Consider the following 17,072-nt stretch of genomic DNA (forward strand, 5'->3'; position numbering starts at 1 on the left):
ATTAATTATTGTTAATTAAATAATAACTCGTGCATGAAAGACCAATTTGTACTGTAACTGGAAGGGCAAAGTTTTGAGTCAAATAGGAACAATAAACTCAGTAACATTTGGATGAAAAAAACAGTTTAAACTGAACTTGACAGAGGATTTCTCAATGCAACACCAAACTTTAGTTTCCATCAGTCAAGTCCTTGAAACATTATTAAATGGAAACTAAATTTGTGAAATATTATATGATGGACATGGGTAACAAATTATGTCCTGTCCATTAATATGTTGATACATCATGATGACCTAATTTCCCTTCAGAATGATGCCACAACACCCCAAGTTTACATGAAAGTTTTATGCATAAAGCTGGCAGTAAAACAAAACTTTTACATGACTGTCTTGTCTGCAGCTGAAGCAAATGACACTAGGGTATTGCAAAAGATCTTTGTATAGGCTAGCTAAAATAGCTTCAAGAATGCCACAATAAAGACCTGCATATGAAACAAAGTTTATTACAATGGAAGATAAAACAAAACTACAAATCCAGCAAAACAGGGTTCACATCAAAACTATCCTATTATGATGTATTGGAAGAAAACAACATAAAAACGTGACAACTCCATACAGAGATCACTACATGTAATAACCATAAATTAAAGAAAATCGGCTCTGATTCTGTTTTTAAATTGTTAAATATTCTTAACAAAAAGTATATCTAGCATGTTTAAGGCTTTAAGCTTTATACTACATGTAATATGAAAACACAGTGGTTGTTACCAATTTTAAAATCATTCATTCGAATAAAGAAAACAAGGTTCTTTTATTTGAAAGAATAAGCATTGCACCACCGCAAATACCTAACCCTTCAGTGCTTATTCAATTACAACACAATGATGTATAACAAGTTTCAACTTGGATTATGGACAATAGAAATAGAAGCAAATTGTAACTTGACCTTCCAAAGTAGCAGGGTCCATATTTTTCAAAGCTTCTCATAAATGGCTTATTTGATATAAAGAAATTATTTCCAACAAAATGAAAGTAAATGTGCACAAATCTCACAATAATATGAAATATAAAATATATATTTTTTAAATGTCTTTTACAATACAAGTTTAGGAGACTTTTTAAAGTGGGAATTTTTTTTACCTTAACTTTTTTTTATACATAGCTTTTCCAGAGTTTTAACATCATTAACTTTTATCTTGTTGTGCATGTTTACATTTATTTGGAAGGATTTATCTTCTTAAGTTTTTTCTGTACAATTCTTTATCTTTGCATTTTTTTAAATCTACCTTTTAATCAAAACCACAGAAAGAATTGTGCTAACATATTATACCTTACACCCACCCACCCCCACACACTGTACATTTGTAAATTCTAGGCTTACATTTAATACCAGACTTGTTTTCAAAAGGGAAGTAACTCTATCAAGAACACAATGAGGTTAACTATACACCATGCAGCAGCCTATAGCCCACAACCTGGTTTTAGCCACTTATTTACCTCAGTGTGGCTTTAAAAATAGCTTATCTGGCCCAAGCCCTGGGGAAAGTTGCACATGGTTGCTGTACAAAGTACCAGATTATTCTCTGGACATGACAGCAATGTATGTATGTATGTATGTATGTATGTATGTATGTATTTGAGCTTGTGTATCTTGGCTGACACCACTTATTGATACTAACAAGATTCAATATTGGTGAATATCAGAAAAATGGATGCCAGATCAATGACACCAGACTGTACCTATATATGACCTAAAAATGGATATGTTCTGTAAATAGTCACAAATAACACAAATGGAAAGACAAGAGAAAACATGTAAAAATGCTTAACAAATAAATAGGATAGGAATGTGCATACTGGGAACAGAATTGAGCCCTGCAAACCAAAAATTCTTAGAGACCATCAGAGTTTAGCAAATTTTGTGTAAGCTATTTTTCCCTTAAAATGTACTGACATTAAAATTTTGGGATGAAAAGATGATGACCACTATAAGTACTATTGATGGTCCACAGGGAACCATACTATATAATCAATTTTGTGGTATGCCATAAACTCATAGTAATCAGAAACATCCAAGTACTTCATAGTTCTACTTCTGTTGCTTCACAGGTGATTGATTATCAACCTGTGTACAACTATTCATCTCTAGGGAAGAATAAGCCTTCTCAAATACCCACATTGGCCAAACCCAAGACTCGAACCCAGGCAGACAGAGGTGAGATGGCAGTGATCCGTAAAAGGTGAGCGCTTTAGACAACTTGGCCACTTGTGGCCCCACATCCATATCTATCACATTACTAATGTCATACTAGTTGCTGGGTAGACTGACCATCAGGTGCTAATAGTCACTGGGCAGACTCAGCATTAGATGCTACTAGTTATTGGGAGGAATAACCATTAGATGCTCCTTTTAAGAAATACTGTAAATGATGGTTGGTCCATAATTTTATCTGAATATCCCTTGCCAATGGCAATAATTCATGTTATTTTGTTTGATAATCTCCTCCTGGACTAATGCAATGTCCAATTTTGCATGCACTTATGCACAGACTGTATTTATCTGGATAGTGTATAAAACCCACAAAAAAGTTTTTTTGTTAAACACTGGTAATTTTAAAAGATTCAATTTAATCATGCTTGAACTCTAATTTACAGTAATCTGGGGGAAAAATTCACAGTACGACAATTCTGAGGGAAAAAAGTGTCCTAAGTGTTCCAAGCATCAAATATAATCATAATTATAAAATTGATGTTTTGCTTTATTTTAATAATCAAACTAATCCTCTTGCAAATGAAGATCATCTGATTGACAAACATACAAAATCTTGCAAATGAAGATCATCTGATTGACAAACATACAAAATCTTGCAAATGAAGATCATCTGATTGACAAACATACAAAATCTTGCAAATGAAGATCATCTGATTGACAAACATACAAAATCTTGTTCATATCAGATTTATTCCTTTTCAATCGACCTAGATGAGGGGAACAAAATTTACATTCTTTCTTTTTTCATTAGGGGTAGGGTCTTAAGCTTTATTCCTTGCAGATTATTTTTTTGTAAAAATTATCGGTAGTACCCTATTAAAACAAAGATGTCCACTAATCCCTTCTGAACCTGTATGTAACAGCCCTAAGCATCTGATGTGCTATATCAAAAAAAAGAGTCCATAAACAAATGTACATTAAGTGACAGAAAATTATCAGATATCTAACAGAAATCTAATGTGCAAACAAGTCCCATTTCCTTGGCATGATATAACTATCAATGTGTTCCCAGAATCGTTAAAACCAACAAACCAAACCAAGTATATCTAACAAACAGTATTAATAAATAAAATGTTACCTCCCCTGAATGCAGCTTTCACAGTCCAGATTAAATTAAAATATACAAATGTTGTACAAGATGGTTTGAAATATAATTCACTGAAGTCTTTTGAAACCATACAATTTTATTCACAAATGTACCAATACACAGTTGGCATTTCACACTTTCTGATTATCTACCTTGCTGAGTGTTCTGTGACGAGTTTTATATTTTTAAAGGATGATTTTTTGGGTACCAATTATGTCTATATAGTTCAAGAAAAATTTCAGTTAAAAAAAAAATGAAATCTGATAAGTGAACTACAACCAAATTACATATACTGGGCATGGTACATGGCACAAAATGATAAGAGGGAAATAACTCCTTCCCAACTGGAAACATTCCAATATTTACAGTAACAAAGATTCAGACTTCTATAATGGAGAGACACGCATATTGACTTTGGAAATCATTCAACTCGTATGCAATATTTAAGACCTGAGGCCAGCCTAATGGAGTCATTAAAAAATTGGGACTGAAATCAGACTAAATATCTGTGTTAAATACTTGCCAAAAGGGTTGCCAAATCTTTCATTTCCCGCAAAAAGGCAAGATGAAAATATCTGGCGCCATAAAGCTGAGATTTTGCTAAAACTAGTCTCTCACGGACTATTTTGCTATTATAGACAAAATCAGCTGTCTTTATACTACAAATGACTGGACACTAAATAACCTACTATGTGCTACTGTGCCTGAAAAAAACCCAAAAATCAACAAATCATTATTCAGAACTTTATCCTGTATACAAGAATGCTTTTGCTTTGTTACATTTTTGCATGTTTTGACAAATCTGCATCTTATGTTTCCATGATTTTGCATTTTGAAATAAAATTACGCCATTCTAAAAACTTGAATTTTCATGATTTGTGAGTCAAAAAAATTGGGAAAATTAACTCTTACGAACTTTCTTCCCAAAACAGTGTACATACATCTTCAAACCCTAATTTGCATGTGTATATGACAAAAATATCGGTTACACATGGACAAGTTAAGATACTTTCAGATAAAGACCAGCATGGAATTTAGGGAACATAATGATTTTCTGTTATTTCCATGATTTTACAGCAAGCATTGTACCATGATTTTTAAAATATGTAATGTGTTATGCGTGCAAAATATTCCTGATTTTACAAATCAAAAGGCTGCTGAGAAAATCTTCCTAAATAAAATTCTATGTAAAACCAGTTTCACATTCAACGATTTAAAATCATTAGACATAACTGTGAAAACTGTTTTCTACTGATTTCATCATGTCAAATTGTATCAAATTTATGAAGGACCACTTTCTGTCAAGATCTGTTGTGTTTTATCAAGCACATTAGCAATCATATTGATAAAATTCTCTCAATACAGTCAAACTCAGGTAACTCTAATGTCAGTCATTCAAACAATGATCACTGTGACTGAAAATTTTCAGGTTTGAATCCTATCATTAGATCAGTCTTGGTATGCTACCCGCATATATTTCTGGGCAATACACTTTAACTGATTCGGAACTTAATAAATAATTACTTGCAGTGTTGTACCATAAAACACCAAAATGAAAGGCATAATCCCACGGTCACACCTTGCAATGTTGTACCATAAAATACCAAAATGAATGGCATAATCCCACTGTCACACCTTCTATTGCCTGCAATCTCTAAAACCTGAAACAACTGTAAACTTTAACAAGAACCATTAAACCTGGAGTACATTAGAGTTTTTAAGTTCTATTTTTTTTAACTGATAACATATTAAGAATATTTATATATTTGAGAGTTCTGACAATACTACATTAAATAATATCAGAAGGATGATACTAACTCACACGATTTAGAGGAACCCTGCTATTAACACCCTTTTGTTTAGCAATAACTTGGATAATACACTGTCACATTCTGCCCACCAGCTTTTTGCCTTAGACATCATTTACTCACTGACACTATTCAAAACAATAGCCAAGGTGATAACAGATACAAATGATTCAGTTATGATTCTGAAAAATGTAGCTTACAGATCATAATGTTCTCACACAGCAATGATTTTCACCATGCAGCTATCTCATTCCTGATTGCTATTATTATTTGATTGGTGCTTCCCCACCCCCCAGCAACATCAAAGACACACACACACACATACTTTTAAACTATTCACAACAATTACTAAAACAGCTGCAATATACTATTACTGTGACATCGCAACTAAGTTTACAAGTATTTCAGAGCCTACACAAAACAGGAAATGAATAGTTTTTGATCTTTGAAAAAACTATTAAAGGGAGATCATCCAAAAACACAAAAATTTACATTAAAGGTGATAATCCAAACACAGCAATAACTGCCATTAAGATGGTCATCTGAAAGAGAAATAACTGCCATTAAGATGGTCATCCAAAAGAGAAATAACTGCCATTAAGATGGTCATCCAAAAGAGAAATAACTGCCATTAAGATGGTCATCCGAAAGATAAATAACTGCCATTAAGATGGTCATCCAAAAGAGAAATAACTGACATTACAGACGAGCATCCAAATACAGCAATAACTGACATGAAACTACAATTGATTTTTCAAAAAGAGTGCAAGAAACCAGTAAGCAGATCAAACATTTTAATAAATAGTATGTGAGCTCATGTTCCACTCCATGCTTTATTAATTAAAGATTTCAAGATTTACAGTAAAGTCAAACAGACTGAAAATCCTTTTTTTCCCACTTACTCCAATATTAATGTACTGTTTTGGCTAAATGAGAGAAATATAACAATGGTATGTACAATACTACAGTAATTAAATTACTATTTTGAAAGCTGCCACAAATATTTGCTAGTAATTTGCAAAACAATTGAGAAAATTAGTTGCAACAAACAGATCTTTCTTATCTTTTTCTCTTCTGTCAACCTCAATCAACTTGCGTAAAGCCAAACAAGAAGAACTTGTTGAAAAAAATATTTTTAAAAAATTCAATATAATAACAAATCTGCTTGGAATAAAATGATTTTGTAATGAGTTGATTGTAATAAGAATTGCATGTTTCATCTCTTAAAAGAAAAACTATTTTAAAAAAATAAAAATATTCTGACGAAATAACATGTTCCTGGAAAATATACTTGTGACCCAGGGAAGGCACTTTTAATATGGCATAGTCATCACCTGATGAAATTTAGAATTTTGAATCCTTTTAATTCAAACTCTCCGAATGATGAGTCTCTGGCATATATTTTTTAAATATATTTTAAGTGCCTTCCAAGTGTACCATGTACATTTCAATGGAATCGCCCAAAGCAATAATACCTTAGATTAGCATTTTCAACTGAAATCATTCTGTAGGTTTTTTTTAACAAAATAGAAATTTAAAACTAGTTCAAGGAAACTAACCCATCTAGTCTATTCCTTTCCTCCATGGAGCATAATCTGATTACCGTCCTTGCAAATGGCATGACTAACCTTCAATGGGCAGAAAATCAAAGCATATAAAGTGTCTATTATAAGAAACACAAACTACTGTAAGTAACCGAAGAGCGGACTTTATACCACAGACACTGCAGGTATTAAACTATGTCTATGGAGGAATTTCATGTCTTGATTGAAACCCTTCCACTCAAAAATGCAAAAATGTTCCAAACATCTTCATTTACCCACCAAAATCATGTCTGAATTACTGAATGCATACCGCTGATGTGCAACAAATAAAGTTAAAAAAGTTTGAACTAAGAACACACTAAAACAAATCTCATAGTTTTTAAGCACCTTGGGACACAAATTAAAATTTTTCATTATATGCCATTGAACAATGAACAATTAACTATGCAAAGATACACAAAATAAAAAACTTATGATTCATACTTTAAAAAAAATGGGAATAAGGTTTGAAACATCAGGGAAAACCCCACTCCACCTGAAGAATTTCTCTTCACCAGATGTCTAAATGGAAGTGGATTAAAAAGACCTCTTCACTTCAACATAATGGTCTTAACTGCGTTTCAAATTCTAAAGTTCACACTTATATCTAATAATAACCTCTTATTTGATAACCTGACCAGTTGCCTTACTTGAAATACCAAATTTCTAATTCCTCCTAACTTATCATATGCTTGTTTTGTTCCATTATATGCAGCCTTCTCTACAACACTTGAACCTCTTTTCTACTCACTACATAAATGTAGTGTTTAAGGAATGACAACAACAGCGTTCAAAACTTTTGTTCAATTAGCAGTGTATGTTTAACAGCAAATGCCTTATGCCCCAAGAACTCCATTGACTATTTTCAGTTTTCAAAACAACTTGCCATGTTTGTGCTTTAACGAAAATTTATATCCACACAGTAAAACTGCCTTTTTCTTAGGCCATAATTAAGCAGCCATATTGCTGGACATGTGCAATGCACATATAATTAATTTATTACCTATCAAAGATTGGAGTATCTGCTCTTATCAGGACATGTCTAACAAAAATATACCAATCAATGTGAGATTATATTCCACTGCATTTTTCTCAGCAAAAGTCAGTGCCTTTGCCTAGAAAAGCATATCCTTGGAAAACATTATAGGTTAATGTACTTGTTCTACATAACTTTTCATCACATACTGGATTTGTTTAATAACATAAAATAAAACTCATACATCTTCAAATAAAGAAACATCTAGCATATGTTCTGAATGCAGTAAAGTTTCTGACATTTACAATAAAGATTTTTTTACTTCTACAGTAATCATTATTAATAAACAGGAAGTATCTGACATTAATATACTGGTAGTATTGAGAGCATTAACCTCTGAGAATGAGTTTAATCTCTCAACCAAATGATAGCAACTTTTAAAAAAAAAAAACAGTCATCAATAATTGGTTGATAAATATATCCTTAAAGTTTACAAAAATGTACAACCTTCAGAATTTATCATTAGTAATATACACTTTCAAGCTAATAATTAGAGGTCAAAGATCAATCTGCAAGTAGGCAAGCTTGCTAACTTGAACCAATAGATAAATTACATTAAATCATACAATGTTTCATCCTGGTCTGATAAAAAAAAGTGGACCATATGATGTTCATAATATGATAAACTCAAAATAAAATGAGATATTGCAAGTTTCACTTTCTATTTGACTTTATGAAGGTTTTACCAGTGCCTTTACTTATCATCTCTGTTGTCATTTTAGTTGTGTTCACAGTATGAGCGTGATAGAGGATGTAAAGAAACAAGCTATCTGTTGTTTCTTAACTATATTTTGATGAAATTAGGATACCTTTTCTTTCAATGCAATGTGCTCTAGGTAAAGGCATATCATGTGATTAGAAGAATGTGACTTGTGAACATTGCAGAGACTACAATATGTAAAAAATGTTAAAGAAATGGGTGGTAGTTACCTCAATACATTATTTGAATTGTTTCCTATTTTACTGAGTGGCAGTTGCTTCAATATGTTACTTAAATTTGTTGCCTATTTTCACTGGGTGGAAGTCATAAAAAGAATCATTAAGCAATTTGGACATTTAATGACTCTGTATCAGAATAAAGATTAAAAAAGCACCTTATTCATGTTATCCACTTTCACCTTATTCATGTTATCCACTTTCACCTTATTCATGTTATCCACTTTGGGCACAATAACTTTCTTCTTGGGGTCAAACTGTTTGATCTGTGCAAATCACAATGTTATTTGTGCCACTTTTGGTGCATTAAATTCTTTCTTGTGTGGCATTGTGTCTGTTCTGTGAAAATCACAGAATGGCTGAGACACTAAAACTGTAATGAGATCAAGGAACTGTCCAAGACAGGATAATTGAAAAAAAGTGAACTCCTTTCTACAGTGATCGTTTAAGGAATGGGGTGGAATGGGGAATACTATATTTTTGTCTCCTCAACAGTACATTTTTTTTATTACTGCAATTCTGAGTCATTCTATATATCTTTCCTTAAACACCCTTAAATTATGTTCACTATCTTACCTAAAAATCTGATTTTCATTGTGCACCTTCATCTTACAGGGCAATTACATCCTGGGTACTTAAAATCCCTTACATTGCCATGGTCACTTAACTTATATCTCTTCTGAAACTAACTTAACAACAACAGAAGCCCCTCAAAGGGACTGACACTCTACTGGCCACAATGAATTTCAAGGAATTTAAGGTAAGGTCATTTCTTCTTTTTGTCTGCAGATAGATGAAACCAACACCGATATTCTTCCAAAATAACAATATTTTCAAACTGGCAGCTGTGGATGTCCAATTGGCACCATTTTCTTTAGGACCAAAATAAATAAATAAGAAGTCATCTGTTGGAAAACCCATGATGATAAGACTTTGTCTGGAGAAGAAACAATAAAATTTTTCAAGGTGACTGCCATGGTAGCCATACCTAATATCAAAATGGCACCAGTTTCATTTACGACCAACTAGACAACATAAGAAATCTTTCAGAGAAAGCACAATATTGACATGCCAGTCATCTAGGAGAAGTAGCTATAAGATTTTCAAGATGGGCATTGTGGTGCCATACTGAAGTTAGATCAACACCATTTACACTGACAACCTACAAAGTCATTTGGTGAAAATCTCAGTGATAACTAAATTTTCAATATGGCAGTAGTGGCAACATTAATGGACATCAGATAGGCACCAATTTCATATATGACCGACTAGACATCATAAGAAGTTGTTCAGTTAAACCCCATGTTGACAGGGCCATCCATTCAACAAGATTTTCAAGATGACCATGGCAGCCATATTAGACACCAGATTGACACTCATTTCATTTAGTCTTTTAGTGACATCCCCATTTCAAAATGATAAGATTTAAAAGATGGTTGCCATGGTGGTCATATTTGATGTCAGATTGGCACCACTGCCATTTAGAACCATGTCAACATCATAACAAGTCTTTGAGTGAAAAACCCATGCCAATAGGAGCAGTGATAAAATGATTTTCAAGATGGCTGCTGTGGTGACAATACTGAGCAGCACCATTTCATTTATGACCAAGACCATGGGATATTTAAGAGTGTGTAGAGGTTCACTGCAATCCTCCTAGTTGTTTAGGAGAAGCAGCAAAACAAACACGTAAACAGGTTGATCGCTGTATGACAGATGACAAACAACAGACCATCTCATAAGCTCTTTTGGACTACAAATAAAGAACTGAAGAAAAAAAAGAAAAAAAAAAACGATCATGCAAACTATTTAAATCAATGTCTGCTTTGGGAAGAAAAATACTTGTGTACTTTCTTTAATGAAGAAAGTACTAGCCCTGCCGTGTGAAAATATAATAGTGTTTGCATTTCGCCAAAGGTTGTTCCATTTAAACATACGTGGTACCCAGGGAAAGCAGGTTTTAAACAAAGATATGCCAAGGTAGTCTGATTACTCAGAGATAATACAAATTCGTAATTACATCTCAGGTTGACTAGTTCACATGGAAATTGTCTTCCCTGGGTCCTTAACTGGAACAGCCCTTAACTGTTTTAGTATAATGCACACAAGTTTTGATTTGCATAAGGAAAATATCTATAAAGTTACTCAACAAGACCATTTACAGGAACAGAAAAATCTAACATATTTGTTTAGTGAAGTGCAGGTCTTGCATGTTTATGCATAAACGATGCATGTCTAATACATTCAGAGTCAAAATAAAATGAAAATAATAACAGTCGTGGTTACTTCTACTTCCCCAAATTTAAACTGAGCTCGATAGATGCATATAAGTGACCCTGGCAATGATAGAGTCAACATGGATCACAGGCTACATTCCCTAGTTAAGGCTCTCTAGTCCTTCTTTTTGTCTTCTTTACTCTTTCCTGGGATGTCGTTCCTGGTCTCCTTTTCATCCTCTTTCTTCTCTCGAACCACAGCTCTCCTCATTGCATCCCACATCCCACCCATAAAGATGGCGCAAAATAGGTTCTCCAATGGAGCAAAGGGATCATGAATACCCAGAAGAATTGCTGACAACTTGAAGTAAACGAAGAAAATCACAACACCAAAGTAGATTAATGGATGAGGAACTGTGATGAAGTTCAGTTTTTCCAACATAAACACTACTGATGCCACACAGCAGGCTTTTGTTACACTGCAAAAAAAAAAGAAAAAAATAAAGTAGAAGAACACATCTAAACCTTTCAAGCATTGTGTTCATATGTTTTTAACAAATGGACAATTTTCTATGAATTTATCAACTTTCCTAAATGTTTTCTCCATGAAACTGACATCTGATCTTCTGACATTCCATGTACCCTGGTGAACGTGTGCAAAATCTGATGACAACCTACCAATGTAAACATACAATCAAACCACTTACCAGAACTTCACTGAGAAAGTACAACCTGTTATCTCCCCTTCACCAATAATAGGGACATGTATCCACTGAACCCTGATCAACATCTGCGTAAAATTTAGTTTTCTGGGGTAAAATAAATTTTATTTATGTAGTATTTACCAGTTAGTATTGCACTGCTTTCACATTTCTTGGCACTAATCCTTATTCAAGGTGAATTCCCTCTTCCAATTAAATCACTGAAGACCTAAACTAATACAGTTCCTGTCCAAAGCCCTAGTCACTTTTGTCATTCACAAGATGGTCCTACTTTAAGTTGACAATGAATAAAATGACATCAGTGCATGAAGGGAGTAGGGGATTTGGTAATATCAACAGTTATGTATTACACAATTAAATGTAGTCATATCCCCCAAAACTGCATTTTAATAGCAGCAGAACATTAGCTGTTATTAACTAATTGGGCCTTTCTATCTTGATGGGTGGCTGTTGGCCCCCTAACTAGACATCTGAGTAAGCATACCACCTGTTATCAGTAGGGTGCTCTCGTGCAGACTGGAGGATGAATTTACAAGTGGCTGGGCTAAGAATTTGGGCTAATTTGTGTCTCTCTGGTGTGACACTGAATAGAGAACAAAGAAAAATGTAGCACAAGACCACCAGAATATAACTTTCATGACATTATGCAGTGAAAAAAAGATGCAGCAATACCAAAAACCCTAAAAGGCTTTGACTTTCATGACGGAAAAATTTCTCTCACTGATAGATAATTTCAACTCAAGATGATGGCTGTCCAAATATCAGAGGTACCTTCGAGAGAAGGTGTTTTGGATCATTTAGTTCCCTATTGATTTAGCCAAATTTAAGACTTCAAAAAGCTCTAATCAGGCAAAGGCTCTTTCTTGATCATCCCAAACACAAATGTAAACAAGACTAGAAATTTTAACTGCTTTATTGATTTCCAAAGGTAGCTGATCACAATACTGTCCTGAAAAGATTGTCCAGGCTGGCCAAGATCATCCCTTGCAGAGATGTCACTGAAACTAATGATTTCACCTGCTTCATGCGCTTCCAATGGAAGCTGATTACTGTATGGTCTGGTGTGCCAGTCTGGCAAAGAAAGAAGACTGAATCATAGGCAGCCCTTTCCCCCGAGAAAAAGCATAAATTTCACTCATGCTCATCACTGACTACAATGAGAGAAGTGAGGCTCCCAAAGAAAGCCCACTTGATGATTCATAATTTGTTTAGATGATGACCAAAGAACACACAGAAAGTTCATTCAAGGCATTAATGGATGAGAGACCAGTCTATAAATCAGAAGTATCTGACAAATTCTTAAAGATGAGAGCCTGACCATGTGGTGCAGCCCACTGAGAACTGAAAGTTATTGGAGAGAATTACTCAACGCCCTGAATGGCTGAGACTAAGCAGTCTGTTTTCTTTGAACGGAAAGAGAAGCAAATCCTCTGCTGTGAATGATGGGCACCAGTCACAGAATACTCTCCATTTGGCATCATAAGCCTTGAAGGTCAACAGAGTCTGAGTCTGGACAATACAATTTGCAACCCTGCTCAAAATCTGATTTTGGCGGATGGATCATTATATAAAGAGTCAGGTGTGAAGATGGAAAATCTTTGGATTGATATGCAGGAGAGACATTTGTGCTATGACAGTAGATCTCTCCCTGAGGTGTCCATCAACAGGTTGAGGAGAAATCACTGAAACATGACTGCTGGAGACATATATGGGGGCTGTTGGGATGAGGCATATGCTGAAGTTCTGACTCTGTCATGGACTTAAGATTTCTTCTTAATGATGGGACAGCATAGGTTAGTTCCACTTCAGACAGTAGGCATCCACTGTCCATGCACTCTGGTCTAGAACTGAGATACATAAAAAGACGCATTGTTGCAAAAAGTCTTATCATTGACCCCCACAGCTAAACACTCTGCTTCTCAGAGGTGCAGAGACAATTTTGTGAGGACTGACCATCCTTCTCCAGAAAGGCTATGCACCAGGATATTGCTCTGCCTCGCATACCATGAAAGTGATCTTCTGAAGTTGTTGGTCTTAGGGGACTCCACACTTCAGGCAAACAGAAGGGGAACTCCTCAACAACTGAGATATTCCATGACAATGGTTTCCATGGCAACCATAACCAAGCAGTGTCTTATGAGGCTGACACTCTTATAGAGCTAGTAAATGGGTATGTATGTTGTTGATATGAAGAGCAGATTCCTTCCAAGAATATAAACTCTGAAGGACTACCCCTTTTGTCTTCAAGTGAGTGCCTCAACTCAGTTCTTTGTTGGTGTACAGGAACAAGTTAATTTATGTCGTGTATATGAACTTAAGTCATAAATCCGCCTTGGTTTAACCAACTCAGTGCTGATGAAATTTAGATCCCAAAAGAATCCTAGCTGAAAGGGGTCACAGTAAGATATCCAATTTGCTAGTAACAAAATCTGGAGAGGTCTCATTAAGTATTCCTCGGGGAACTAGGCCTGCTGTCACATTCAGTATCCACAGAAAGGCTGAGGTGAACAAAAAATGAAGTCTTATCGCATGATATTGTTGTGAGGGACAGTATGTGTGTGATCCTGTTGGGTTAACACAATCTGTCCACTGAGGAAATTCATCCCCAAATAAATTAAATTCTGAGGAGTCAGAATTGGTATCTCCTATTTTAGGATTAACCCCTAGATAAGTCAGGGTTTGTCAACTGAGTAACACTTCTCATAGCAAGGCATATCTAAAAAGTCTATGTATCAAACACTTGTTGCAATACTAGATGACAGGAATCCCTAATGATTTTCAGTGAGTCAATTTTACTGGAATCACCTTTTTTAAAGGATCTGGGAAAAGTGAGGCTGAAAAGGCATGAAACTGGAGTGATTATTTTTTTAAGAATTGGAAGCTGGAAGTTGGGGGCAAAATATAAACTATATAAACTGGCTCTCCTTGCACCTCTTTTGTTCTTCTTAATATCGATTTTCTGAGCTCAATTCATAAAATGAGCTACTTGATGGGACTGATGCTTCTAATGGCTGAAAAGAAATTCAAGATAAGACCATTTCTACCTTTTAACTAACAAGCACTAAAAATCATATCTGATAGTGATAACATTCTCAAGATGGCATAATGGATATTTGATCAGCACCATTTTCATTTAGGACCAATCATAAGAAGCTTCCATTCTGGAGTAGCAATTAGATGATTTTCAGTATAGTTGATGTGGTGGTCCTTTTGAACATCTGATCAGTCTCGTTTTAATTTAGGACCAAATAGATATCATAAAAGGTGTTTCTGAAAAAACACCATGTTATGACTTTCTATTCAGGGGCAGCAATAGAAAGCTTTTCAAGACATCAGACTGGCAACATTTTTATTTAAGACAAGCAAGACATGAGAAGACTTCTAGTGACATCCCCATGTTGATATGACCATCCATATAATCGGAGTAACAATAACAACAGTTTCAAGACTTCCTAGGCTGGAACACTTCTACGCTGTTTTAGCTGGTCCTGAGATGACAGCCAACAACTAGTGAGAGGCCATTGAGAGATGAAGCTCAAGTGGAGCTGCCCTCAAATGTTCCTTGCTGTGATCCAGAAAAACCATACTAGCTTCTAATGTGACATCCATAAGGAGGTGGAGAAGTTCAATTAAAGTGCCATTAACAATGAGAGTAAGAGTCTTGCTGTCTTGGTAACAACCTCCAGAAGTCTCTGCAAGGTGGATGCTGACAAAGACTCCTCCCTCAAAAGGTTGAAATATGCCACTACAAAAAGATCAGTGTGAAGCTATGGTAAACAACAACTGAACTTTAAGCTTCATAGCTGCAAGTGACTTTATGCCGATGTGGGTCCAGGTCCCCATCGATAAACCCTGATGGGATGCTCTTCGAGTCGAGGAAGAAGGCTTGAGTGGCCAATCAGGCAAATGCACTTAATCCTGTAGCAAAAACAAGGGACTGTGGGGTGAAAGTGGGGTCTGAACAACTATTTTGCTGTTGTGTTAACTTCGACACTATACCCTTCACCACAGCTAAATGGGGAAGCAGCAGAAGGTCAGATTATTTCCTAGTCCCTGAGAGTGTTTATAAACTGGAGATGATTCCAAAGAAAGAAAAGTCTTCAGACACTGATCTGGGGCAAAAGGCTGTAAACTGTTCTGTTTATTGCCTAGATAAATGTTTATACTTCTTCATTTTCCATGTCTGCCAAGTATGGGTGGTACAGAGATGAAAACACTAGCGAAAAACAAACATATGCAATAAGGGCACATAAATATTAACTAGCATGGGGAGTTATTTGTCCTGTATCCAATGACTGGGTGAAAAAGGACTATACTTTTTACCCTCTCTCTTTTGAGAAGGGGACAAACAATCCACTCTTGATGCATAAGGATAGGAGTGACAGCGATCCCCCTTTGTCTTCAATAATGAAACCAGATGTGGGATGGAGAGGACAGACACAAATTATACTTTTTATTCTCTCTCACTGGAGAAAATGACTGACCATCCCTCTCAATGCAGGAGGATTGAAGTGGTGGCCCTCCTCCAATTACTTTGATAATGTAGCTGGAGGTTGGGATTATGAGGAGCAGTATTAATGCGGAAAAACACTGCTTGCCTATCATGTCCACAGACACCTTCATAATAACAAAAGGAGACAAATGTAAAATGCAAGGACAAGGAGAGAAGATATATTTCAACACAGCAAAGAATATCCTAAAAGAAACAAGAAATAGTGAAAATCTTCAAGCATCACATGCCAACACCTGTCAACAAAAAAGTGTAATCCAAGTGGACAAAAAGAGTAATCTGAGCAGAAAAAGAGTAATCCACAAATAACATGATAAAAATTCAGTAAGCATATGTACACAATGATTTATTTATCCCTCTAGACTTTTAACATCAATTACTGCTTAAAGTTTTCATATATAACACTTAGAGCTTTAAAAAGCAACAGGCTCTCATATTGCATTTCAAAATACTTTGTACCAGCTGAGACTATGAATGTTCTGCATACCAGTAGAGCACTAAGTGATGGGTTACAGAGACTGGATCTGAATTCAGTTTTACTTTTGTTCACAATACTGAACAATCTCTCACAGTCAGCATTAGAATGGTAAAGAACCAATATTCCTTTCATAACTGACAAAGAAGAAATTTATATCTTCCAGTTATTGGGTCTTTTAGCTGGGAAATAAGATATAAAAAGTCAACTCTGTCCGCATTAAGTACATTGTCAGGTAGAGTGCCAATGATGCTTCAGGGGTTCTCTTTTAATTTATCAGCATCCTCTCCTGCAGCACGGTGCATCATATGATAACCTGATATGAACAATGATGGAGACATTTTTCAAAATATAGAATGCAACTCCTTCATGAATTCCAGTCTTCACTGATGCAGTATCAGCTAAAAACAAAACATACAGTTCTGTC

At 35.1% G+C, this 17,072-nt stretch overlaps 1 protein-coding gene across 2 annotated transcripts in view; it reads right to left on the reverse strand.

The window, feature by feature from the left end:
- Nucleotides 1–487: 487 nt before the first annotated feature.
- The window catches only part of LOC149806482 (trimeric intracellular cation channel type 1B.1-like), a 51,562-nt gene continuing 34,977 nt past the window's right edge, over nt 488–17,072 (reverse strand). Inside the window, exons 5-6 of one of the 2 annotated variants that reach the window (XR_016420272.1) lie at nt 10,263–11,417; nt 488–10,231 (exon numbers count right to left, since the gene is read on the reverse strand). Coding sequence is in view for 1 of the 2 variants with exons in the window: in XM_089953682.1 (XP_089809808.1) it covers nt 11,114–11,417 (304 nt within the window). In the remaining variant the exon portion in view is untranslated. Of the gene's footprint in view, nt 11,418–17,072 lie in introns of both variants that reach the window. The other variant, XM_089953682.1, reaches the window with a different exon arrangement.

Source organism: Sinohyriopsis cumingii, chromosome 1 (assembly GCF_028554795.1).
Source record: "Sinohyriopsis cumingii isolate HCF-2022 chromosome 1, ASM2855479v2, whole genome shotgun sequence".
Classification (NCBI taxonomy): domain Eukaryota; kingdom Metazoa; phylum Mollusca; class Bivalvia; order Unionida; family Unionidae; genus Sinohyriopsis; species Sinohyriopsis cumingii.